This window comes from Nyctibius grandis, chromosome 26, assembly GCF_013368605.1.
Source record: "Nyctibius grandis isolate bNycGra1 chromosome 26, bNycGra1.pri, whole genome shotgun sequence".
NCBI lineage: Eukaryota > Metazoa > Chordata > Aves > Nyctibiiformes > Nyctibiidae > Nyctibius > Nyctibius grandis.
The window spans coordinates 5123398-5146565 of record NC_090683.1 but is presented as its reverse complement, the minus strand read 5'-3'; the positions used below and the strand labels follow the sequence as shown (position 1 = coordinate 5146565).

Here is a 23168-nt window from a genome sequence, read left to right as displayed (position 1 = left end):
GGGGTCTGTGTTGTTTTGGGGGTGACGGCGTTTGGGGCAGTGGGGAGGGTTGCGGTTTGTTCCCGTGCGGTGCCAGGAGGGTTTTTGATGGGAATATTTGGTGTTTCTGAGCTCCCGAGGAGCTGCCCAGGAGAGGCTGCAGCTCTGCTGAGAGCTCCCAGCACAGGCTCAGCTCCATGCCAGGCATCGCTCCGGCTTTCGTGTGCGCTGCAAGTCTCAGAGGTTGGGTATAAAGTGCAACTGGGAGCCTTTGTGAATAGGAGAAACGTTTATTTGACTTCAAGTAAAGCTACAAACAAATACAAAAAGCTTATTGGCAAAGTACTAACAGGCAGCTAGACATGACAGATGCCATTTTTACACATAACATTGCATTCACTCTGCCCACTACAAACCGTCTATTAGTCACATCAGAAATATTTCTAGTATTTACAAACATTAGAGCACTCCATTGTTGGTCCGATTTTATACATTTTTTTTAATAGTGAAGTTTACCCACGTCTAAGAGTACGTCTTGGAATTAGCCTGGGACTAGAAATCCTGGCCTGAAGTTTGAACTAAAACACAGACTGGACAATTTTAAGACAGAAAGATACAAGAGCTTTTTCTTTTTTTTTTTTTCTTTTTTTTTTTACACTTTTTTTTTAGATTTTTTTTGTCTGCGACTGTAGTGCAGGAACCCCCGATTTTAGCTTAGGCAGAGAAGAACTCACCCAAAAGCAGTAAACTCAGGAAAGGGGGGGAAAAAACCCAACAAATAAACAAACAATCGTATCTGTTCTCAATTTATAAATAAGTTATAACATTTAAAGGGCTCACATAAAACATGCTAGCTTTCCAGAAAGCGTCAAGAGAGCACGGACACGTACATTTATAAGAACAACAAGAGCATGAGGAGCATCGGGAAATAAAATTTAATTTAAAAAAAAAAAGATTTTAAAAAAATCCAAAGCAGAACACGACATGAACTCAGTCCTGGGATACCGGTACCATACGCGTTGTTTTAGAATATCAACAACATGCCGAAAAGAAGGTGCCTCACTGTACAGTACTCCGAAACTAAGATCTGCGGCGCTTTATTTATTTATTTACGTATTTCTTTCTCGTCTCCTCTTCTTTCCTCGATTATTCCTCCTCTATAGAATTTATGGCTGAAAGGCGCTGCCCGCCGAGGCTAAGCTCATGCTTTTCAGTTTATTATCCTTCTTCCATTTCATCCTCCTGTTCTGGAACCAGATTTTGATCTGGCGCTCGGAGAGGCAGAGAGCGTGAGCGATCTCTATTCTCCTCCTGCGGGTGAGATATCTATTGAAGTGGAATTCCTTTTCCAACTCCAGGGTCTGGTAGCGAGTGTACGCTGTCCTCGCCCTCTTCCCGTCTGGTCCAGTCATGTCTGAATAACACGGACAACAGCGGGGTTTGGGTTTTTTGCTTTCTGCTAGGGTTTTTGTTATCCTTAAGGCTATTATTATTATTTTTTTAATACCGAGGTAAAATACTCGCCTTCTTCGGGCAGCTAGGAAAGCTGCTTATTCCCCAAATAACAGCCCCCCCCCCGCCTTTCTCGCACACCCCCAGACACGTGTAAAACCCCCCACCCTTGACCCCTCCACAACCAACATTCGCAACTCAATATTCATAATTTAACGGGAGAAGCGAGAACTTGAAATCTCCCTTTTTCGCCTCTGCCTGGGTGTTTCTGGGTCTGTTTGCAGGGGCATCAGGTTTATTGCTGCTTTCTTTTCTGCAGGAGAAAACCGGGGGGGGGGCCTCGCTATTCTCTCGCAATTTTAGTTTTCTCAAGAGCAGATTGTCAAGAATACACCCAGCAAAATAAGAGTAGGAAAGGACTGAGAGACCCATCTGTGCATATAATGCCATTTTAATGGTCAATTCTTTCCTTTCCTTCCCCCCCCCCCCCCCCCAGGAACACCCCCTTCCCTCAATTTTTAAATTACCTTCTCCCACCATCCACATAGAGCTAAGAGCTTGAAATAAGAGCACATTTCGCGTCAAGAATAGCGAAACTAAAATAAAATCGCCCCCCCACCCCCAGGCGCCAGAGGCAGCTTTAAAGCAGCGATCAGAGCAAGAAATACAAAAGCAATAAATAGCTGCGTTTCTGATCAAAGCGCCTGCATCGAATAAAGGGAAGGAGAGAAAAAAGGGAGTGGGATGGGGGGTGGGGAGGGAAAAGGGGGGGGAAAAAAAGAAAAACAGGAGAGAAAAAGAGAGGGGTGTGCGAAAATAAACAACAACAACGACAACGACGGAAAAAGAAGTAGCTGTACCATGGCTAATGTGAAGTTTCCTCATCCAAGGGAATATCTGAGGTGCCTGCCCTTCTGTTGCTGCGGTGGAGGTTGCGATGGGCTCTGCCTGCGCTCGGGGGATGCTGCTGCTTATTGGAGTGCCCTCGTCGGCTCCCGAGGACGCGCTGGTCTCGTCTAGTTCTGTGAAATTTGTGTTGGTGGTGCTGGCAGAAGTAGCTTGGTCGGAGGGGGACGGGGCGGGTTTGCCTCCATGGCTCTCGCTGTTGGAGCAGGGAAGGGAGTCGGGAGAAGATAAGGAGCAGCTAGACGCCTGTCTAAACCTGCTCTCCTGAGCTGGAGAAGGGAAACCGCGGGAGCTCTCCCCCACAGCCCCAAAGTGACTAGAGGAGGCTGAGCGGTTGATGCTAAGGTCCATCCCATTGTAGTTGTAGCCATAAGAGCTGGAATGCATGGTGCTTGAATCTCTGTAAGAACCGTTCATGGAACTGCTGGTCCCATAATTTAGTAACTGATAGTCGGGGCCATTTGGGTAGCGCCCTGAGAACGAGTTTACAAAGTAAGAGCTCATTTGGGTTATTTTGGAGGGCTTGATTTGTGGCTCGTGGTCGTTATAACCCTGTGCTTGACGATTTATGATGTATTAATGAATTATAGCAATGCACTGTACTTCGTTTTTGCTATGTATGCGGCCAAATATGGGGGGAGGGTGGGGGGTGCGTTTGGGAATCACGTGCTTTTGTTGACCAGTCGTAAATTCTCACTGATGACCTCAAGAGGTAATTCATGCTCTATGGTTACAAATAATGACGATCGCGGAGTCGTTTAGGCCCAAGTCGGTGCGCGGCGCCCCAAATCCCCGGGCGCGCCGGCGCCGCGCTCGCCCCCCACCTTGGCGGAGCGCGCCACCTGCCGGCCGCGCGGGGGCGACGCACCGCGCCCACGGTGGGGGTCCCGCACCCCCAAAACCGACCCCGCCGGCCTCTACTCCGCATCCCCCCCATCCCCTTCTCTTTTATTTTCCTTTTCCTTCCTAAAAATCAACGCAGAGATGACGAGGGGGGGATCCTGCCGCGGCTCGCGTGTCCGCGCCCCCCGCGTGGGCTCCTTTTCTTTATTAAACTCTTAATTTCTTCCTTTATAAGACCGCCGGGGAAGTTTGAGAGGCAGCGAGGGATGAGGTGTCGGGTCGCTGTGAGGCCGGGCAGTCTTCTCTTTTAATATCTGAAGGGGTGGGGGGGGCAAGGCGAAGCTGCTGCGGGGGCGTGGGGGGGGAGCGTGGCCGCTCGGGTTTATTTCGCGTGGTTATTGTCAGAAAAGTCGAGCTTTCTGGCACGCTGAGCGTGGAGCCAGCGATGCGGTCGCACCTTAATTCTGGTGGGGGAAAAAAAAAAGGGGGGGGGGAACGGGCTGGGGAGGGGGAATAAAGGAAAAGGAGGGAAAATCCAGCCGGTGGAACTGGTTGACAATGTTGCTTTTAGGATATTCTTGTTCCTCAGCGTTTCACATCCTCTTTGAACACAGCGTTGTGCTACGTGGTTTTTCCTTTCCATTTGCTAACCTGCAAGGAATATTGGGGAGCAAAAGCACTCTGAAATTGGTAAAAACGTTGTGAAAGAGCTGTGCTTTGTTAAGCACTACTTTCTTTTTCCTCTTCTTCTTGTCTTTTTTCTCTCTTTTTTTTTTTTTTTCCAAGGCAGTTTAGGAATTTCATATGCTTGTCTGCAACTCATTGGAAATTATGCGCCATATTGAAAGTGACATATAATTATAATAATTACGGGCAATGAAAAGCGTGGCAATAATAGTAAATGTCCTACAGCTGTGAAGCTTCTGCATGAATTGATTTTAAAAGTGACTGACATTAAACCAGCTTGTGGCATGGGGGAATGCATTCATACATAGGTATTTCTTGTGGGTAGTGGAGAAAGCGGATGGGAGGCAGGAGATACTGTTTCATCGCGTTTTCCCCCCGTGAAGCTGCAGAAAACGGTATCCGAAATAAGCTGGTCGCTTGCTTCCAGTTCTAAATCCCCAGCAGAAAAAAAAAACCCACAACACTTCCTTTCCTTTAATTCCCAAAACCCAGGAAAAGTTTGCTATTTGCATGCACGAGATTCCTCTTTGGTACGGAGCAGAAACGTTCCCCATCCCAGTCCGAGCAAAGTCAGCCTCTCCAAAGGAGCCATTGAAAACGCTTTCAAGTGAAAATAAAAATCTACTCTTTCAAAAGAGCTCGTTAGATTTAGTTTAGATTTTTTTTCCCCCCTCCTTAAATGGAAGCTATATTCCTGGACCTGAGAAGCTACTCGTTTCGCAGGGCAAATTCCCTTGAAATCTGGACTTTTTTTGCAATACGCTTCACTTTGATTTGGGGATATGAAGTAAGAGACCAGATGTTTGAAAGATGCTAGGCAAATGTTAGGTATCTTTGGTAGATGAATGAGAGCATATTTTTGCCTGTTTCCTTGATTTATTATGTATATGGAGAGCGTTTCGTCATAAGTCTTTGTACTATAACAATAAAAAAGAGCGATACTAAAGCAGAATGTCAGCGAGGAAATACTATTGGTGAAAGGTCTTCCATTTAAGATTAGACAAAAAGAGGGAAAACCAGATTTATCTCTCCACTGTAACTTCCGTGTGCTTGGAGTTGCTTGTCCTTGCAGATTAGAAGACAGTGTCATACAGAGAGAAGCAAGGCTTTCTTTACAACTCTCTGCTCCTTAAGATCCTAAGTTCCCCTGGAAAAGGGAAAGATAATAATAATAATAGTAATAATGATGACAGGGTGGTGTGTGTGAGATCGAAGACTTTGTTTTTATTAGAGAATTCCATGTTCATACCTAAGACAAACTTCAAACACAACACGTACAAAAATTAATAAAATATAACTTCTTGTTGTTGCTTGTGCATCCTTTTAGGTAGTACTCGTTCTTTCAGTAGATTTCCCTTTTTTAAAAAAACAAAACAAACCAAAGAAACCCAAAAAAACTAATTACAAAGACCCCAGGGCTTGATTAATTTACCAAAGGAGAAAAAAAAAAAGGAAAAATTAAAAAAAAAAAACAACCTATGTCAACCGTGCATGAAACATTTTTACAAAATTAAGACAATAAACACCCCAAATGACATATATTGCAGCACTTCCATTAAATACAAGAGTTAGCAGGTTACTAACAGTGACACCAAGGGTAGAAACACGGGTAGGAGTCCTTTTTTTTTTTTTTTTTGTCTTTTCTCTTTCCCTTTCTTTTCCCCCTTCTCTCTCTACCTCTTTCCTTTTTTATTATTATTATTTCATTTCGGGGGGTGGAGTGGGAGGGGAGGGACGTCTAGGAGGGGAAAAAAAAAACAATTAAAAAACGCAACTAGAAGCCTGATTTTTTTTTTTCCTGGACACGACAGATCACTGGGAACACGAGTCCATGGCATTGGTGGCCCAAACTTTCTAGCTGTTGTCGCTGCTGCAGAGGGCTTGTCCCACCAATGTGCAGGTTTTCCCTGTCCTCGCAGCCAGCCCACACCCCCCTCATCCTCTCGGCTCTCACACACACTCACTCACTCCCTCTCTATTTTTTTTTTGTTTTGTGTGTGTTTTAAATACTACTTTCACTCCGCCGTTTTCTCCTCCTCCTCCTCCGCGCTCAGTTGCGAGGAGTTGAGCAATTTATTCTCTTTTTTCCACTTCATCCTGCGGTTCTGGAACCAGATTTTGATCTGCCGCTCCGTCAGGCAGAGGGAATGGGCGATCTCGATCCGCCGGCGCCGGGTCAGGTAGCGGTTGAAGTGAAATTCCTTCTCCAGCTCCAGCGTCTGGTAACGGGTGTAGGTCTGGCGGCCTCGGCGGCCGCTGGGCCCGAAGGAGGAACCTGTGACACCCGCAAAAAGAAAAGGAAAAAAAATAGGAAAAAAAATAGGGAAAAATAGAGGGGAAAAAATAGGAATAAATAGGGAAAAATTAGGGGAAAAAAGGGGGGCGGGGGGAGAGAGGAAAGGAAAAAGAGGGCAAAGCCCCGAGGTTTAGTGGAGCCGCGGAGATGGTGAATAATCCGCGGGGATGCTACGCCCCTCACCGCGGCTCTGTGCGGAGGGGTCTGCGCCCGCTCCCCTGCCCTCCAAAGGCTTTGGCCAACCCCCAGATAAGCCCCATGGCACTGAGCCCCTCCGTGCGCGCAGGGGAGGCTCCCTGGCCGGGCCGCACCCGCGGAGGATCCGCAGCCGCGCTGCAGGCAGCAGGGCAGAAGGGTTAATGCTGAACTTGCCAGGCTGCAGGCAGGGCTGGGGAGACAGGGCAAGATCTATCTTATTCCGGGATGAAAAATCGCAAGGTGTTCTCCCCCCCCGGCCCGCCCTCGCTATTTTCCACCCTACCGGCAACTGTAATAGATCTGAGCATTTAAGCAATAATGAAGTGAATCGATCTGCCCAAACTCTACATTAAAGAGGACACAACACTTTATGTCCCTGCGCTAATGGACATCAATTTGGAACTTAAAAGGCAACAAATGCATCTAAACATGGGAAGGAGGGTGGTGAGCCTCTATTATTTTTCTTCCCCCCCCCCCTTTTTTTTATTCTGATTGAGGAAACAGCACTTAAAGAAGTCATATATCACCAGGGGGAAAAAAATTCTCCCCGGGCAGACTTTTCATTATGTGCGAGTTTCATTAAAAATGTAGCCCTCTCCTTTCAAATATTTAAACACTTTTATATTATTTAACTCCATATCGGGTAGCCAGCGAGAGAGGGAGCTGCGTGGGGGTGTGAGTCCGTGCGTGTGTAAAGTCATCCAGATCTGATTTAGAAAAGATATCTCCCTGTGCGTGTGGGGGAAAGACAGAGACAAATCGTTGTCGCTGAGTGACACGCAAACTGGAATGTGAAAAAAAAAAGGGGGGGGAGGCGGAATGGAGAAATACTGTCTTGGGGTTTAAATACGGAGGAAACTTTTTAGCTGGGGGGTGCTGGGAGAAAAATACTTCAGCGGCGTGAAGTTTTGGTGCGTGTCAGGAGCAAGTTGGAGCCTCTCGTGTCGCCTAACTTCCCCGCTGGAAGTTTGGGCTCTAAAGTGAACCTTATTCCTGCTTCCCTCGCTCGCTCGCTCTCTCTCTCTCTGGCGGTAACAAATAAGAAAGGGGGGGAGGAGATTGATGTATTTATTTCTGTAAAAGAGTAAACTCACTATTGCAAGAGTTCATCCGCTGCATCCAGGGGTAAACCGGGGCGGAACACTTTTGCTCCTCGCTCTCTCCGAACACAGTTTTGCTCTGCGCGCAGTCCGACTTGCGCGGCTCGGGGGCGAAGGGCACCTCGTCCAGGTTGGGGGGGGCGCACGCAGGGTCCTTCTCCCTGAAAAACCCGCCGGCCCCATAGTCACAGGCGGAGCTGCGGCTGTAGGCTCCGTTGCTTTGCTGGTAGTAAGGAGAGGAGGTGTAGCCCTTCTCCTGGACGCCCGTGGCTCCATAGGTGGTGGGGTAGTGCCTCAGAGGATCCGCATAGCCCGAGGGATAGAGCGGGATCTGTCCCAGGAAGGGCTCCTGCCCCGCCGCCAGACTCACCGGGAAGGTCGAGTTGACAAAATAAGAACTCATTGGAAGGAGCCTGCCGTCCTTTCCCGGCTTTATGATTTGTTGTGTTTTATAGTCCAAGTGGTTTAGCTATTAGTAGTATATCGGAGATTGGGTTTTAGCTGAAGGGAGATGGCGTGGTGCCAGCGAGGGACACAAGGAAATACAACCATCTGATCATGGGCTGACCAATAGCAGGCGCCTGAGGTTGCAAAATAGCACCCATGAGGAGCTGAGATTGCACCAGGGACCCCAAGAACAAACCATCCACCCCCTTTTCCCTCCCTTTTAAACAACAGAAATGCACCCCCTTAACCAAATATATAATATCTGCCGAAAGAAACATTCCCGGCGCGCTCGGAGCTTCATAAATAAATAAACGCCGTCCCCCCCCCCACCCCGCCCCCGGAGCTCAGCGCGGGGGTGTGCGGGAGCCCGTCTGCGCGGATGGCGGTGTGCGCGCCTATATATATTTACACACATATAACGTATACAAATATCCGCTGTAAGTGGGGGAAAAGAAGTTAATTATTCGCATTCGGAAAACTTTAACCCCTCCTGTTTGCAAATCATCCTGAAATGTCTGGGTACTTTGCTAGAGTTAAAGAAAACAAAACAAAAAAAAAAAGAGCGAGAGAAAAAGTTTTTTGTGTGTGTGTGAACTTTGCAAGGAGGAGATCCCACCGGGCTGATTAACTTAGATTTGCTATAGGAGAAGAAATCGGTTTTGACAACTTCTTTCTGTTCATGTTTGTCTAATTACCATAGATTAGCATTCTCTGTTCAGGAAAGCTGCGCTCGCTTGAACCAAACCTTCTCTTTTCATACAATGTATCTTTTTCCTTTCCTTTTTTTTTTTTTTTTTTTTCCCTGCATAATCTCCGTATTCGGGAGATAAATGGAAAATCGAAGTATTTACCTTATCCTTTGCTAAATCCCGATCTCCTCCGGAGCCCGGTACCGCATTGTGCCCTCTTGCGTTTTTTTGTTAATACCAGACCTATGCCCGACCTTTTATGGCTAAAAGGAAGCCTTGGGTTACGGTCAAACGGCGAGTTTATTGATTGTTACGGATCGAGATGGGTTTTTTTAACGAGAGGAAAGCTGGCAGTGTGATGGGGCTGCTGCCTCGGAGGTGCGCGGAGACCCCGCGGGTTTGCATCCCCCCGCTCCGAGCCCATCCGCACTGCTAAATACCTAATTTTGCGAAGTTAAAAGGCTGGAAGCGATAATCCCGAAAGTCTGAAGCAATTCCCGGTCACCCTAAAAGCTGCACTTTGCTCTGGGGTTTGCCTCTCTCGGTTTTGCCAGAGACGAGCTCGGCTCTACCTGGTGCATCCCCCCACCTCAGAGCCCTGTTTGCTAAAGGTACAGTTGGGTCTCTGACCGCTGCCTTCCCTTTTTTTTTTTTCAAATGGGAAAATCAGAGAGATCTCACAAGGAAAAGAAAAAAAAAATCACTAAATTAAACCCAGGGCTGTCCCCCGATCCTTCGTGTTTTATCAAGGATTTGTTTCCTGTCCGAATTTGTAGCCATCTGTCTGTCGGGTCTAACATGCACTGAAATGACACGCCTTATAATACACACTCCCCTGTACTTGAATCTGTGAATGTGCGCGCTACAAATCTAGAATTACACATATTACATGGTGACTGTAGAGCTGCCAATGCGGCTCTCTCTGACGGAGCTTTGACTATCTACGAAACTGGTATCTTATTACGAGCTAATTTATTTTAAACATCATGTTTACAGCAGCAAAGCCAAGATTGTTTCATGCCACGGCTGCAATGAGCATTTCGACTGAAACGTAATCCTTATAATTCAAGGAAATAACATGCAAAGGAAGTAGTTTTCCATCCTCCACCCCCTCTCTGACTGATATCTCTTATATTTGTTCTTGCAGAGTTTCCCTTTGTGTATGGAATGGACCCAAACTTACGTAGATCTGCTTTATTGGTATGCAAGAAAAAAAAAAAAGTGAGATTGAAAGGGAACCATGACTAGAGAAGAAAAAAAAAAAAAGGATGGGATGAGAGCCTGAAGTTAACTGCTTTGCAGAAGCCGAACAGCTCATACATTTGATTAGAGAGTTACGCAATATTTGTAGCTCTGCAAAACCAGCGATGATCTGGCATGATCAGCTCCGCATGCAAATTTTGGGCTAAGAAATGGGATGTCCTGATAATTCAATGCGTGAGTACATCTGCTGAAAATGTTTGCTCTGATGTTTTCTCTCCTTCTCGTGATTGCTCTGCAAACAAATCCCTCGAAATAGTTTGGAAAAAAATCACCCCCCTTCCTAAGTTCTACTGTATTGAAATACTCCTCATTCTAGTACCTTTGTGGCTAATACGGGCTTTTTGCGTAGTTTGACAGTCGAAATGTAAAAGAAAATAAAAATGCACTAATTGAAGCTGGCCGCTTGCTAATTGCTTATTGCTGAAATATTAGACGCGCTATAGATAAAAAATAATATGTCTTGCCTCTTAGAAGAAGGATGAGCCCATAGACGGTTATTTGGGGGAGGAAAAGAAAAGAAGAAAACTTGTTCCAAATGTGAAAAAAAACCTAATGCCTGTCATAGTTTTCATCTTTCGGAGGGTCAGGCCCGCGGTCTAATTGATTTGCCACCTATAATACATGTAAATACGAGCAGAGGTCTTAAACCGCACTAAATCTCAGGGAACTGAATGTTTAGCACAGAGGTGGTTTCTATTCCCAGTTCAATAGCTTTACAAAAAAAGGAAAAGAAAAAGCAGAAAAATAAGTTTAAATGTTGGGTTAATAGTGTAGCTGCTTAACAGACGCTCTCCTGCCTTCCCCGCTGAAGTCCGAAGGTAAACCTGAGACGGATTTTGCGAATATATTTTCTTTGGACGCCTCTAGCGCCAGCCCAGCCAGGAGGGAGACAGACACAGAGCAATAACCGCTGCAGAAGCGAGCTTATACAGTAGCCCTGAAGTTAGACCCGTCTTTGAGGGCACCGATGGGCACATCTTTACTCAGTGTTTGGCCTCATCTCCTCAAAAACAGGCGCAGGGTTTGCTAAGAAGGAGCAATAAAGCGGGGAAGTTGTGAGAGACACCAGAAGGTGGTATAACACACGTAACCGCGCTGGGAAGCCGGCTTTCCCCTCCTGACAGACATCACTCAACTGGCAGGGTATAAATAAAGATAAAGAGAAGTATTTACAGTATGTACAACCCCAGCTCTCTGCCCAGGAAGGTCCCATTTTTTGTCGCTTTGCTTTTCTGGCCAGCAAACGGCAACCCCACCAAGCAGAGCCAGGCAGATAGATGAGGGGATTAAAACAACACCCAAATATTTCGAAATGCAAACAGAACAGAGCATTGCTTGTGTGAAAGCTAAACCCGCTAAGAACTTGGTAGAAAGTTCAGTGCAGTTGGTTCCAATAAAAAATGAAACTCTCTTTTTTTCATGTGGAGCTGGAATTCCCGATCCTTCTGAAGTGAGAACACAGCGGGGGTTTCCCTACCGAGGGACTTATTGCAGCCATAAAGTCAAGCCAACACCACGAAAACACTTGAAATAACCCCTTGTTCCTGGAGTCAGACATAGAAAGCCATTGGCAGCAGAGAAGCCTCCCTTGTAATGCTCACGCACACGCAAAATCACATCGGAAAAAAAAAAACCCGACAGATCTATGTAGAGCTCCAGGGCTGGAGTATTTAAAACAATGATCCCTGAAGGTGTAAAAAAATACCCGTTCTCCGTGCACATAACCGCCAGAAACTTAATTTCCAGCAATTTAAGTTTAATTTACCTGACTTCCCGTGCAGTGCATAATAACCTTGTTAATGGGATCTTTGAAAAGAAGCAATAATAACCTACCATTGTTCCATTAAAGAGTGCAGCTAATTATTAACAAAAAAAAAGGGGGGAGGGGGAGGGCAGTGGGGGAGAGGGTCACTGGGGGAGTCAAAATGCATCCAGACCGAAGTATTTCCGCGAAAGCAAGCCCTGGGAAGGAGAAAGGGGGGGCTGCTGCTCAAATAATATTGGGAAAGGAGGGAGAAGGAGAGGAAAAGGCGAGACGGATCATGTAATGCGGCAGGCGAATGCTGGGGGGTGTTGGGAATTACAGCATGGAACAAGTTAATCATGGCTGTTGCTGGTCAAAAGAGCAAAACTTTGCTTTTCCCCCCCTCCCTTTTTTTTTAATTTAACATAGTCCCTGGGCATCTCACTTTCTTCGAGAAAATGTCCCTAGTCCAGACATAAACAGTTGCCAGGAAACTGTGTGGTAGAAGGAGAAAACGAGAGGGAGAAAGCGAGAGGGAGGGAGGGCGAGAGAGAAACCTTTTAAAACAACAGACACGCATTGTCCCTTCAAAGCCTACAGTAACTTAAAAGTGATTCGTCGTCTGCCTTTACTCCCTGCTCCTTCCCCAGCAACCACCTCAAGCCTGTGTACACGACTTGACGTATCTTTTCCAGACCCCACCGAAATGACCACTCGAAGCAATAAATAAATACAAGCTCCTCCGCCTTTTATGATGAGCTGAAATCCCCTTCGCCCCGGTCATCATTAGCGCGTCGCATTTTACAGCATCTCCGCTTGTGTTCACACTCAGCAACCAGCCACCTTTCGTCCTCCGTGTGCATATAGATAGCGAGAGGTGAGCCTTTAGATGTGCGTGCACGTATGGATTTGCACACCCATGGCACAGAGCAGCTGTACGTGGATATCAAGCGTAGGTTGGGGGATGTATAGATGAACATGCACATATGGGGTGTCCATAGCTCACATGTGAGTGCACATATATGTGCGAGTGCATCCTATATATACATATATATCCCATATATATATCTCCAGACACTTTAGGGACAGGCATGTGGCTAAAAGCACCTCTACTCTCTGCAGTTCACAGCAGGGCACCGGGCCTCAAGGGCCAAGGCTCTGCCGGGGGGGCTGCGGTCCCTGGTACCGCCGCCCGGCCGGGGAAAGAGGAGGGCAGCCGGGGCAGGCCCCCCCCCCACCGGGGTACCGGCTGCGGGGAGCCCCCCGGGAGCCGCCGGCCGCCGCCGCCGACGGTAGATGGCAGCAGACGGCGGGGAATGGGCGAGCCCCGCGGCGGCGGCACCGGCACCGGGGGGACGGGGCGGCGGGGGGCTGCCCGCGCTTCATGCCCTTTTATTTTATATTCTTAAATAAGCAAGCAAAGGAGGATGCCAGGAGGGGAGACCCGCCGCGAGCAACGCGGAGCCCCCCACCCTCACACACACACCGGGGGTGCGCAGAGGTTTCTCGGTCACTCCACACCGGACCGGGCTGAAATGGTTAAAAAGACCTGCCCGCACCGAGGTGCGTGGCTTCCACAAGTGGTTGCCCACGTAGGATGTGGAAGAATCGGCATAAATGCGTTTTGGAGTAAGGTTTCTAAATTAATTTATTTTTTTATAGTTGTTTTTTTTTTTCTTACGAAGAGCAAAAAAAACGAGCGCGGAGAGACTTAGGGAAAAGGCAGAACAGGCGTTTGAACGGGCATTCATTTTTTTCCCCGTGATTTATGAAAAATCTAACAGGTTCGGGAAGAAATAGCTTTTTAAAATGACTTTCTGTTTATTATTTCCACGGCTTGCGATCATTTACTCTTGTCCACACAATATTAAGGCACAGTCAGTTTAGGTGAGATAAATCGTCACGTCATAAAATGGTTTATGCTTAAGTAATGAATCTCTTCTTACTCAATCTCGCTTCACATACACAGGCTCTTCCATTATCTTATTTAAAAATCACCTCGTAACAGTAGCAATTTGTACTATATTTCAACCCTCTCCCTTGAAATCTTGAAAAAACCCAACATTTAAAATAACGGCCATCCCCGCACAAATATTTTCCTAAACCCGAAGGCAAGCGGTAGGGTATCAGACAGGGAGAGGGGAGGGAGATTCGCACATAACCTGGTGTGGGGAAGCACCGGCACACCGAGGGGCTGCAACCCAAGCCGGGATTGCGGGCGGAAAAGCCGTAAAGCCCCGTTAACACCGCAGAACGCAATTAAATACAAGGAGGGTTATTGCATCGCAACGTCAGCTTCATTTGGGAGTTTCACGAGGGGAAAAAAAAATAATTACGAGAGCGCTGCGCTCTGGGTTGGCTTCATTCTTATTATCTTTTTTTTTTTTCTCTTTTCTCTTTTTTTTTTTTTTTGTTTCACCCCCTTCTTTTTTTTAAAACTAATTTCCAGAACCTTATTTCCGAGGACTGCCGCGAACTGCCCTCGCCGAAGAAACCACCCACATAATAATGACCCTGGAGAGCAACGCAAAACCCAACTGGCTTCCACACAAACTTCGCCAAATTACTGGGCTCGCCTGAAGACAGGCAAACTGGCAAGAGATTCTGCGAGAGGGAAAAAAATAAAACACGACAACTACCCACAAAGGGTTTGGTATTTTTTTAAAGGCAGTATCTAAAAGCCTCCGTCACCGAGCTACTGCAAAATCCTTCATTCCAAGTCTACTATCTCCAGGTGACCTTACGGGCTTTATTTTTCCTTCTTATTTCGTTATTTTCTTTTTCTTTCTCTTTCTTATTTCCTTTCTTGTTTTCTTTCTCCGTTTTTTTCCCCTCACTTGCTCTCTTGCTTTCTTATATTTTTTTTCTATTTTCTTTCTCTATTTCTTTCTTTCCTTCTCTCAATGTCTTTCTTTACCTTTTTTTCCATTCTTCTTTCTCTCGCCCTTTCTCTCTTTTCCTCACCTTTACGCTCCACTTTTTCGGGGAAATTGTCACTTAAACAGATTTCCACAACCCCTGATTTCTTCCAGTGCCCCCTCTTCTTCATCACCCCACCCTTTTCTTTCTATTTGCCCCTCCCTGGGTAGAGGGGAAAGGAATAGGAAAGGCAGCATTTTATCAAAGAAAAAAAATAAAATAAGAGAAACAGATATTATTCCCTTACCTTTTGACGTCCATTTCTGTGGTATAAGTAAAATATATAGGGAGAGAGAGACAGCGTTTGCTTATCTGTTAGCTGACAAATATTGTCCCAACCTGATAGCCGTCGATTGCCTCTCTGACTTGTGAGAGCTTCTTGCATTTCTGTCATTTGCATAGAAAATGGAGTAACTTCCCTCTTTGAAAAATGATAGCCTCCACTCCGTCCAGAATCTCCTCTGCCCCTCCATTACTACTGAGATTCCAAATCAGCAGGCAAATTAACAGAGGAATTAAAAAAAATAATAATTAAAAAAAAAATCATATAACTCTTTTCCTATGTGTGTGTGCGGAGGTGGGTGTCTATGTGTGCGTGTGGATGTGTGTATGGGCGTCCCCCCCTCCCCTCTCCCCTGTTTTAGCCCTATCGAGCTTATACACAAAAGTAAAAAAATGTAAAGAGGCGAGAGCCCTATAGAGGACACTGATCCGACCCAAGGTGCAGCGGACAGAAGAATGGTGCAATATAACCACATGGGAAATAATAAAAAGTTCATGTTCACGGTTAGCAGTCCACATGACCGGCTCTGGCCAATCCCAGAACCCAGCCACTCATAAAGTTCTATCACAAAGTTGTAAATTTTCATAAAACAACAAGGAATTTATTGCATTTCTTCATGACCGGTTTAACAGCAGTCTTTTTCTTAGCCGCCATCTTTTTTTAAAACAAAAATAAAAGAATATGAAAGGGGGTTCAGGGATTTTTCTCCCCCCTCCTTGGTTGCATGGGGGGGGAGGGTTGGAGAGAAATAATCGAATAACACCTCACACGTTAGGCTATGAACAATAATAGCCCCCCCAGAATAAAGAGCTTGGGGTTGGCTTTTAAATAGGGAAAGACATAGTAAAACAGTGGGGTTCGGGTGGGATTTTTTGATGTCTTTTTTTTTTTTTACGCAATTGGGATCCTTCCTGCTGAAAGGGGCAATTGACAGATTTCAGGGCGGGGGGGAAGAGGCAAATAAAGGCAATAAAAGCGTGGCCGGGGTGCCCCTGCCCCGGGCAGAGCCCAGCCGGCGGGGTTCGTGCCTGCAGGGCTCCCCACAGCCAAACACCCCCAAGGAGCCGCCGGGACCCGCCCGAGTCCCCCCGCGGCCCCCGCTATAGCGCGGGGAGGGCGGGGGGGATGCTCCGGCAAGGTGGGTCTCCCCACCGGTAAACCTCTGCGCTTGGTTTAGCGTATTAAAGCGTCGGTGTGACTTGCTTTGCCTTTTTTTGTGGAATTCTCCTCAATTCCTGCTTGCCCCCCGGGCGCCGAGGTCCGTGCCAGGGGGGCAGCAGCCGGGCCACTGCGGTCCAGGAGCGGGAGGGGGGGAAATTTCTGGAACCGCTGCTTTTTTTTTTTTTTTCCCCCTCCCCATCCCCTCTATGCACTGAGCGCTCCTGCGAAGAGATTGCACCAAGGGATTTCAGCAAGGAAAAAGGAAGATTTTCCTCTCTTTTCCCTTGCCTTCAAGTGGGAATTTCAGTGTGCAAAAGCCATAATAGCTGCTGCCTTTAATAATGGGCTTCCCTTAATTAGTGTATGCAGCATATAGTGCAAAGCTCTATTATAGATGTGGGCGCGCAGATGCTTGACGTGGTATCTATTTTCGCTAAAAACCTGCTAAAGGATGCCCTGCGCGCCTCCGCTTAGGGCATGAAGTCATCTATGGTGGTGGGTGGTGAAAAGGCAGAGAGAAGGCGAGGGAAGGAAGGGCAGAAGGTGGGGAGCTGCCATCGCCAGGTCCTTCCAAAGCTGCCTGCATTTTTTTTTATTATTTTTCCTGTGCATCTTGCGCAACGCATTTATGGAGCAAATTACGTGGAGCCTCCGCGGGAGGAATCCGCGGCTTTACTGCGCAGCCTGGCAATGTAAATAAACAGGCAGGAGCGGGAGGGGGAGAGGGCAGCGGAGGGTGCTCCCCTGCGCAAGTGCTTAAATTTACTCGCCTTTTGTTTTGCATTGTTGATTTTTCCTGCCTTTAATTGCTTTAATTTATTTTATGCGTGCTTTGATGCTAAACATTATTTGGTGCTAATGAAAGAGTTCCAGTGCGCAGTAAAGTAATTGAAGAGCGGAAGGAGAATCTAAAAGAAAAAAAATATATACCAAAGGCACGGCAAAAGAGATCGGTTTTCTGCAAATCAGTTACAAGAAGAAGAGAATTAAAACAAGGGGCAGAAAGACTATTTGGGCTGTTTCTGGCTTCTTTGCACTTCTCCTTTATGCTCTTATCTACTTCAGCAATAGCCGCAGCGAAATCACAGGGGGAGAGAGAAAGGAGAGAGCCCGCATTTCGAGAGCCCCGAATATCAATTTTATCTTAGTATATCCGCCAAATCTATTGAAAAGGTACTAACATTTTGAAATGAGTGACTGTCCTTAAAAAAAAAAGAGAGAAGTTCGAGATGATAGGTCGGGGCATGTATTAATCTAAAAGGATCCTTTAGTATATTTATTTTACATGGGAAAAAGCAATTCCAAAAGCCCGTGTGTTATTTTTAAGAAGAAAAGGGGAAGGAATCCAACGCGATGGTAGATTATTGGAGATGTCGTTTTTATTTCGAAGAATAATAATCACAGACAAGGGGAAAAAATAAAAAAGCAACGCGTCGCCATTAAATAATTTGCTACTTTGATATACAACATTTTACGTAGCACAATATTAATTCCTCTTTTTTTTTTTTCGTAGAGACTTGAACAAGGAAGAAATCCAGGTAAAAATATACACGGACAAAAGAGCATAGCGAGGAGAAAAGAACCACAGAGGTTACAGGGAGAAGGAGTAATCATTCATATTATGTACAGGACTATATGCGCTAAGTATAATTTGCATTCAGACTTTCAGGTCACATTTTCTAAATTAAAGGTGCTAAACACGACCACGTTACTTCATACCCAAAAGTACACAGCGAAGTACAAACGGAGATTTACAAATTACTTGTACTATAGGAAGACTCACATAGAAAAATGTGTCTATTCTGACTCTAAAGCCACATTTAATAGGTAGATAGTCATTCTATTGTACAAAAAAAAAGACTTTAATATAGGTAGTATTTTTTTCAGTGTCAGGAAACACAACGTATCACTCCTAGGGCTTTTAATTATTTATGCACTTATCATTTATCTATTTTAATATATAGTCTTTTTCTGTGTGTTTTCCCCCCCCTTTTCTTCTCGCGTGGGTTTCCACAGCTCCTGCATCCACCTCTCGCCCCTTTCATTCCTCCTCGTCGTCCTCCGCGTCTGGTTTTTCCTGGCCGTTGGAGCCGGAGCAGGCAGTTTTATTTTCTTTTTTCCACTTCATGCGCCTGTTCTGGAACCAGATTTTGATCTGTCTCTCCGTGAGACACAGGGCATGGGCGATCTCGATGCGTCTCCTCCTCGTCAGGTAGCGGTTGTAGTGGAACTCCTTCTCCAGCTCCAGGGTCTGGTACCTGGTGTAGGTCTGGCGGCCGCGTTTTCTGTCGGTGCCTGGGAAATAAATGCAGATTTAGATCAGCTGAGGGTCTGGAGGAGATGTTTTTGGGGGCTGCTGGTTTGGTTTGCTCTCTTACTTTTGTCTCTGGGTGAGGCCTAGCAAGCACCCATCCACTGCGGTCTAAATGGGGACTAAATCCTGGGAGGATCTGTACAACCTAGACAGCCCTTCCTTTTATTTGCAAGATCAACTCCTTCTGCTCGAGGCTTTCCCCACCTCACCCTCCCTGTTCTCAGCCCCTCAAACCACCCCAGCTTTAATTTCCCTTCACCTTGCAAAAGCGTGCAGTGCTTTTTTTTGTGTGCCCATGCGTGTCTCCGAGTGATCAACAAACTTCAGAAAGTTTCCTGCCCTAGTAGCAGCGCTCAGACTCTGAGCTCCTGCTTCATTTTTTATTCAGACACCAGAAATTTCACATGATTGGGGAATAAATACGGAAATACAGTCGAGCAGAGCAAGAGAGTCATCTGCTACCTACACAAATCCAACTATTTGTCCTCTCTTAAAGCTGTCATCAGGGAGCCTGCTTGGAAGGTGTGTGATGGTCTTCGTTATTTCAGGGGATGTTTTGGGCACAGCAGTGACTTCTGGGGCTGACAGGGGGGCTGCAACCCCCAGGCTGCTCTTGTGGGGGTCTGCGCAGATGAGAAGCACCCCAACACTTACCCCAGGCTCCCTGCCACCCTCCAGCTGCCTGCGAGCGGGGTTTGGAAAGGGCCCAGCTCCTCATTCTCCCCTCCGCCCGACATTTCCTGGAGTCTGATTGGAAATAATTCTACAATATGGTGTTTGTGATCCCGACTCTATTTTCTATGTAAATGCTATGTATATCTATAGTATAACATATTCTTTCCCAGGGCGGTGGGGATGGCGAACAGCAGCCCTCGGCCTCTCCTCCACACATTCCACCGGACTCCTCTTCTTCTTCCCCTTTTTCCCCCCCCACCCCTCTTTCTTTTTAAAAGAAGAAAAGATCCAGTCATTAAAAGGAGGGAGGGAAAAAAAAGGCAAAATAGCCAGGCTAGCTGTAAAGTAAAAATGTGCAGGTCGTGGAATGTGGGTTGTAAAATCCGCTGAGGGGAGAGCCATAAACCGCTGCTGAATAGGGATGACAACTCTATCTCCCCTCGCTGATGAAATTCCACAAGCGCGATCGCACAGTGGGCATGAGGCACGGGGGGGAAGGGGCGGGAGGGGGGACCCCGCTTTTACGACCCAGGTCGAGTTTCTCTGGGTTTAGGCTCAGCACATCCCAGAGCATCCAGGGTTTTTTGAGCGCAGGACCCCGCGCCTTTGCCCTGTTTCCAAACCCTCTCTAGTGTTGATCCTCTCAGCGTCACAGACTAAAAGGGGGGTAAGAGGGGGGGCTTCTTAAATCTAAAGTCAGATAAAAGCAGAGATGAAGTGTTTACGACCAGAAATATTTGGTCTTTGATAAATCAACTGTAAACGTGAATGAATTATGGAGCAGGTAATGGAAAGAACTGACCACCAAATAAGTGCGAGGGTAACTCCTGCCTTTATAAGCCGCTGTACATTGGCTGCTTCGCTGTTTTCTTTTCCCTCTGCTTCGCAGGGAGGCTGGCCCGCGCTCCCCTCGCCCTCGAGGGTTACTGACAAGCCCCTTTCCGAATATTTGGCCGTGGAGGGAGGCTGGCTCGCAGGGATGCTCTCGGGTTGCAATCTGGCACGGCAGAGGCGAAGCCGGGGCGGCTGGAAAACGACCTCACGCCTTCCCCTCGGCTCCCAGCCGGGACAGCAGCGCCTTTCTCCCCCTTCTCAGGATTACACGAGTGTAAACACTACCACGCGTGCACACGGACACCGGCCCGGCTGCTCGGAGCGGGGGGAGCCCGGCCCGGAGCGCCCAGCCCGGCCCCGGTGCGCTCCGTGCAGCCGGGTCCCGGGGGGGCCGGGACGGGCCGGGACCGCTGCCGCGCAAGGGAAATGGATATTTATTAAATGTTAATTGACATTAATACCCTGAGACGGAGCGCGTTGGTGACGGAAGGCAGCGCGGCCGCCCGGCGTTCAGCGGCTTTGGGTTTGAGACACATGTGCGGGGGCAGCTTGTCCCGGCATGGGGCGGCCGCGGCAGCGTCCCGGGGACCCCCAGGCCCCCAGCAAGGCCACGCTGAGCACCCCAAGGTCCCCAAAGAGCCTTCCCCAACGTGCGGAGAACACCGCACCCCTCCGCGGTGATGTTTTTCTCGAGGTGACCCAGATAAACGTGCTTCCCCCGCTATATCCATCCATCCATCCATCCATCCATCCATCCATCCGGATTCCGGCCGGAGTGTCACCGTTTTGAGAGAGGGGCTTTTAATTGCACCGGGAATGATGTGTTGCTGTTTCTGAAGGCAACACGCTACGGTTAATTGCAGTGCCTGGGACACGGTGGCGAGGGGCTGGCAAATGAAGGTTTTGCCATCTAACAGAAAACAAACCAAGCTTGCAAGCACCTCCCATAAATAGTTTCTTTCAGAATCTATATCTATACCTACATAGGGGTAGCACAATCTCCATCCTGTAAATATAGGAGAAGAAGAGGCTGGCCATTATTTCTGCAGCTCTGTCTGTCCCCTCTAAGACAAACTGCCTTTTGCATGGCACATACACAGCCCCAGCAACACCAATAAATATTTAAAGCTAAAAGGATGGCTTTATGGCGGCGGGGGTGTGTGTGTGTGTGTGTTCGCTCTCTCCCTCTCTCTTTTGAAGATGCATTTTCGGTGAAACGTCATGAAAGGAGTTGGGGACAATTCCCCCCTCCCCTCCCCCTCCGCCACCCCCCGCGCACGCCATCAAATAATTTACACTCCCCCCACTCCCCCTCCCTCCCCGGGCTCCTTTCTTTAGGGACGCTGGGGCTTACCTGTGCTCCTCATCCAGGGGTAGATACGGAAGTTACTGTCGCTTTGCAAATCTGAGTCCCTCTGGTCCGTTTTGCTGCAGTTCTGCTTGGAGGCATCTCCCGGGCACATCATGGAGAGGTTTTGCTCAAAAGGGGAACAGTGCATGTTGAAGGAGCCGGGCTCCAGGCCGTAACCGGAGGAATACATGCTGGGGGGCTGGGGGTGCACGGCGCTGCCACTGGAGTAGAGCCCGGGCATGGAGGCGGCGAAGGGAGGCGTGGATCCGGCCCCATAGCCCGCTCGCTGGGTGTTGGAGGCGAAAGCGCAAGAAGTTTGCTCGGGAAAGACTCCGGATGGGAAAACCGAACTTGCGGCTTGATATTTAGAAAATAAAGCATTCGCATAATACAATGAACTCATAATTTGGCCGGGTGATTTGTTGGTCGGGACGTTTTAGTGTCGGTTTTACGAGGTACCGTGATATATTACGGAATTAGAGTCCAGATTTACACCAAAAAGGAGCCCTTTTTCCTCCCGGCCCATGTGACGCGCGGGCACGTGGCTCCGGCGGCGCCAATCGCCGCCCGCTCCCTCCTCGGGGGCACAAAATTGTAGTGCTGCTGGATTTATAAAATATGATAAATAATTGATGCGATATAAAACCCTCCAAGATCTATGCTGGAAGGGGTGAAATTGTGCTGGAGTCGATAAGCAACCTGTAATCAGTTTTCAGCTCAGACCGAGGGAGAAAGAGAAAAGGGGAGGGGGGTAAAAGCACGTTGCTGATAAACCAGAGTCTCCCTCTCGGTCTCTCTCTGCTGGAGGAAAAGGAAGGGAGCTCTATTTATCCCTTTATTGATCCCGTCTAAAATTCCCTCCTTCGCACCATTTCCCCAGCTCCGAGGTACTTTTTCACAAGACTGTACATAATTCCCTTCCCTCCCCCCTTGACCCTCTGCCCCTCCCCGACCCCCCCCCCCCCCAAAAAAAAAGACAAATGTCTCATTGATACCTAATAGTTTCAGGGTTCTTTTTTTTCCCCAAATGCCATTCAGCTCTATATCTCATTTATTCCAGTGCCACAGGCTTTGAGCTTCGTATTGAGCTGGCATTTGCTTTTCTTGTTGGGAAAAATAAAGAGCGCAGAGATCCCTTGTTTAGCGTGTCAGCGGTTCTGCGGGACTCAATTACAGTTAGAAGTAAAACCTTACCAGCTGGCTGATTTGCTTTCTGCTGGAGAAGCAGAGAGACCTTCCAAAATGAGATCTGCCTCAATTTTTTTTTAATGGGGGGGGGTGGGATTTAGAAAGAAAGAAAGTCTTACAGGCAGGAAAAGCAGCCCAGACAATGGTGGATGTGCATCTCGGGTTTGTGCTGTTTCTCCTTCCCCAAGGTTATGTTGCAAGGGGATGGGTGTGCATCCCCGCACTCCTCTATTGCCATGGCAGGGCAGCTCGACAGGCGAAGGAGCAGAAAGAAGCTCAGCTGCGCGACTGACTATTTATTTTTGCAATGAGATGAGTGTGAGGAAAGGAAGGGGGACCCCCGAGCTGGGCTTCATCTTGGGGGGACAGTGGGGTGGGGGAGGAGAGAGGGAGAAAGGAGGAAAGAGAAAGAGGGGGGAAATAAAACAAGCCACGTTACCTTCAGGAAGGATTTCCACACAGCCTCCCAACCTGTCACCACCCAGGAACTGTTAGAAACAACAAGAAAAGCAGAAGCCATCGCAGTTGCCCCGTCCCCCTCCCCTTCCCCACGGCTCCCCGGCAGCAGCTCCCCGGCCCCAGCCCCTGCCTCCGCCCGTCCCAGCAGCCATCCAGCCCGCCAGCATCTCTCCAGGCAAAGAAGTCTTTGATGGCCAGGGCTGCAGCTCCGACACAATTGACTTTTATTTCCTTTCTATCAAAGTGGTCCTGGAGGAAATGGAGCAGGGTAAAACAATGATGTCACGGAATTCTCGCTTGTAAACTTTATTGTAACTTTCTTCCGCCGCTTCCAGGTTTAGACAATAGAACAAAGTGATGAAAGAACAACAAAATATATC

At 47.7% G+C, this 23168-nt stretch overlaps 3 protein-coding genes across 9 annotated transcripts; all 3 read right to left on the bottom strand.

Annotated features, from left to right (window-relative positions):
* Positions 1–317: 317 nt before the first annotated feature.
* HOXB5 (homeobox B5) lies at positions 318–2862 on the bottom strand. The gene is made up of 2 exons (XM_068418917.1): positions 2292–2862; positions 318–1393 (listed from the first exon to the last, which is right to left on the bottom strand). The coding sequence occupies exons 1-2, from the start codon at positions 2839–2841 to the stop codon at positions 1146–1148; spliced, it is 798 nt and encodes a 265-aa protein (XP_068275018.1). The 5' UTR covers positions 2842–2862; the 3' UTR covers positions 318–1145.
* Positions 2863–5076: 2214 nt separating this feature from the next.
* HOXB6 (homeobox B6) lies at positions 5077–15227 on the bottom strand. 2 transcript variants are annotated; one of them, XM_068418918.1, is made up of 3 exons: positions 14771–15227; positions 7456–8042; positions 5077–6142 (listed from the first exon to the last, which is right to left on the bottom strand). In XM_068418918.1, the coding sequence occupies exons 2-3, from the start codon at positions 7862–7864 to the stop codon at positions 5883–5885; spliced, it is 669 nt and encodes a 222-aa protein (XP_068275019.1). In that variant the 5' UTR covers positions 7865–8042; positions 14771–15227; the 3' UTR covers positions 5077–5882. The 2 variants fall into 2 exon arrangements, with proteins under 2 accessions (XP_068275019.1, XP_068275020.1); XM_068418919.1 differs by lacking the exon at positions 14771–15227 and having other exon boundaries at positions 7456–8078.
* Positions 15228–17375: 2148 nt separating this feature from the next.
* On the bottom strand, positions 17376–22860 carry HOXB7 (homeobox B7). 6 transcript variants are annotated; one of them, XM_068418926.1, is made up of 4 exons: positions 22449–22746; positions 22137–22354; positions 21145–21427; positions 17376–18262 (listed from the first exon to the last, which is right to left on the bottom strand). In XM_068418926.1, the coding sequence occupies exons 3-4, from the start codon at positions 21380–21382 to the stop codon at positions 18009–18011; spliced, it is 492 nt and encodes a 163-aa protein (XP_068275027.1). In that variant the 5' UTR covers positions 21383–21427; positions 22137–22354; positions 22449–22746; the 3' UTR covers positions 17376–18008. The 6 variants fall into 6 exon arrangements, with proteins under 6 accessions (XP_068275027.1, XP_068275028.1, XP_068275024.1 ...); XM_068418927.1 differs by having other exon boundaries at positions 22137–22298; XM_068418923.1 differs by lacking the exons at positions 22137–22354; positions 22449–22746 and adding an exon at positions 22769–22860 and having other exon boundaries at positions 21145–21498.
* Positions 22861–23168: the final 308 nt, after the last annotated feature.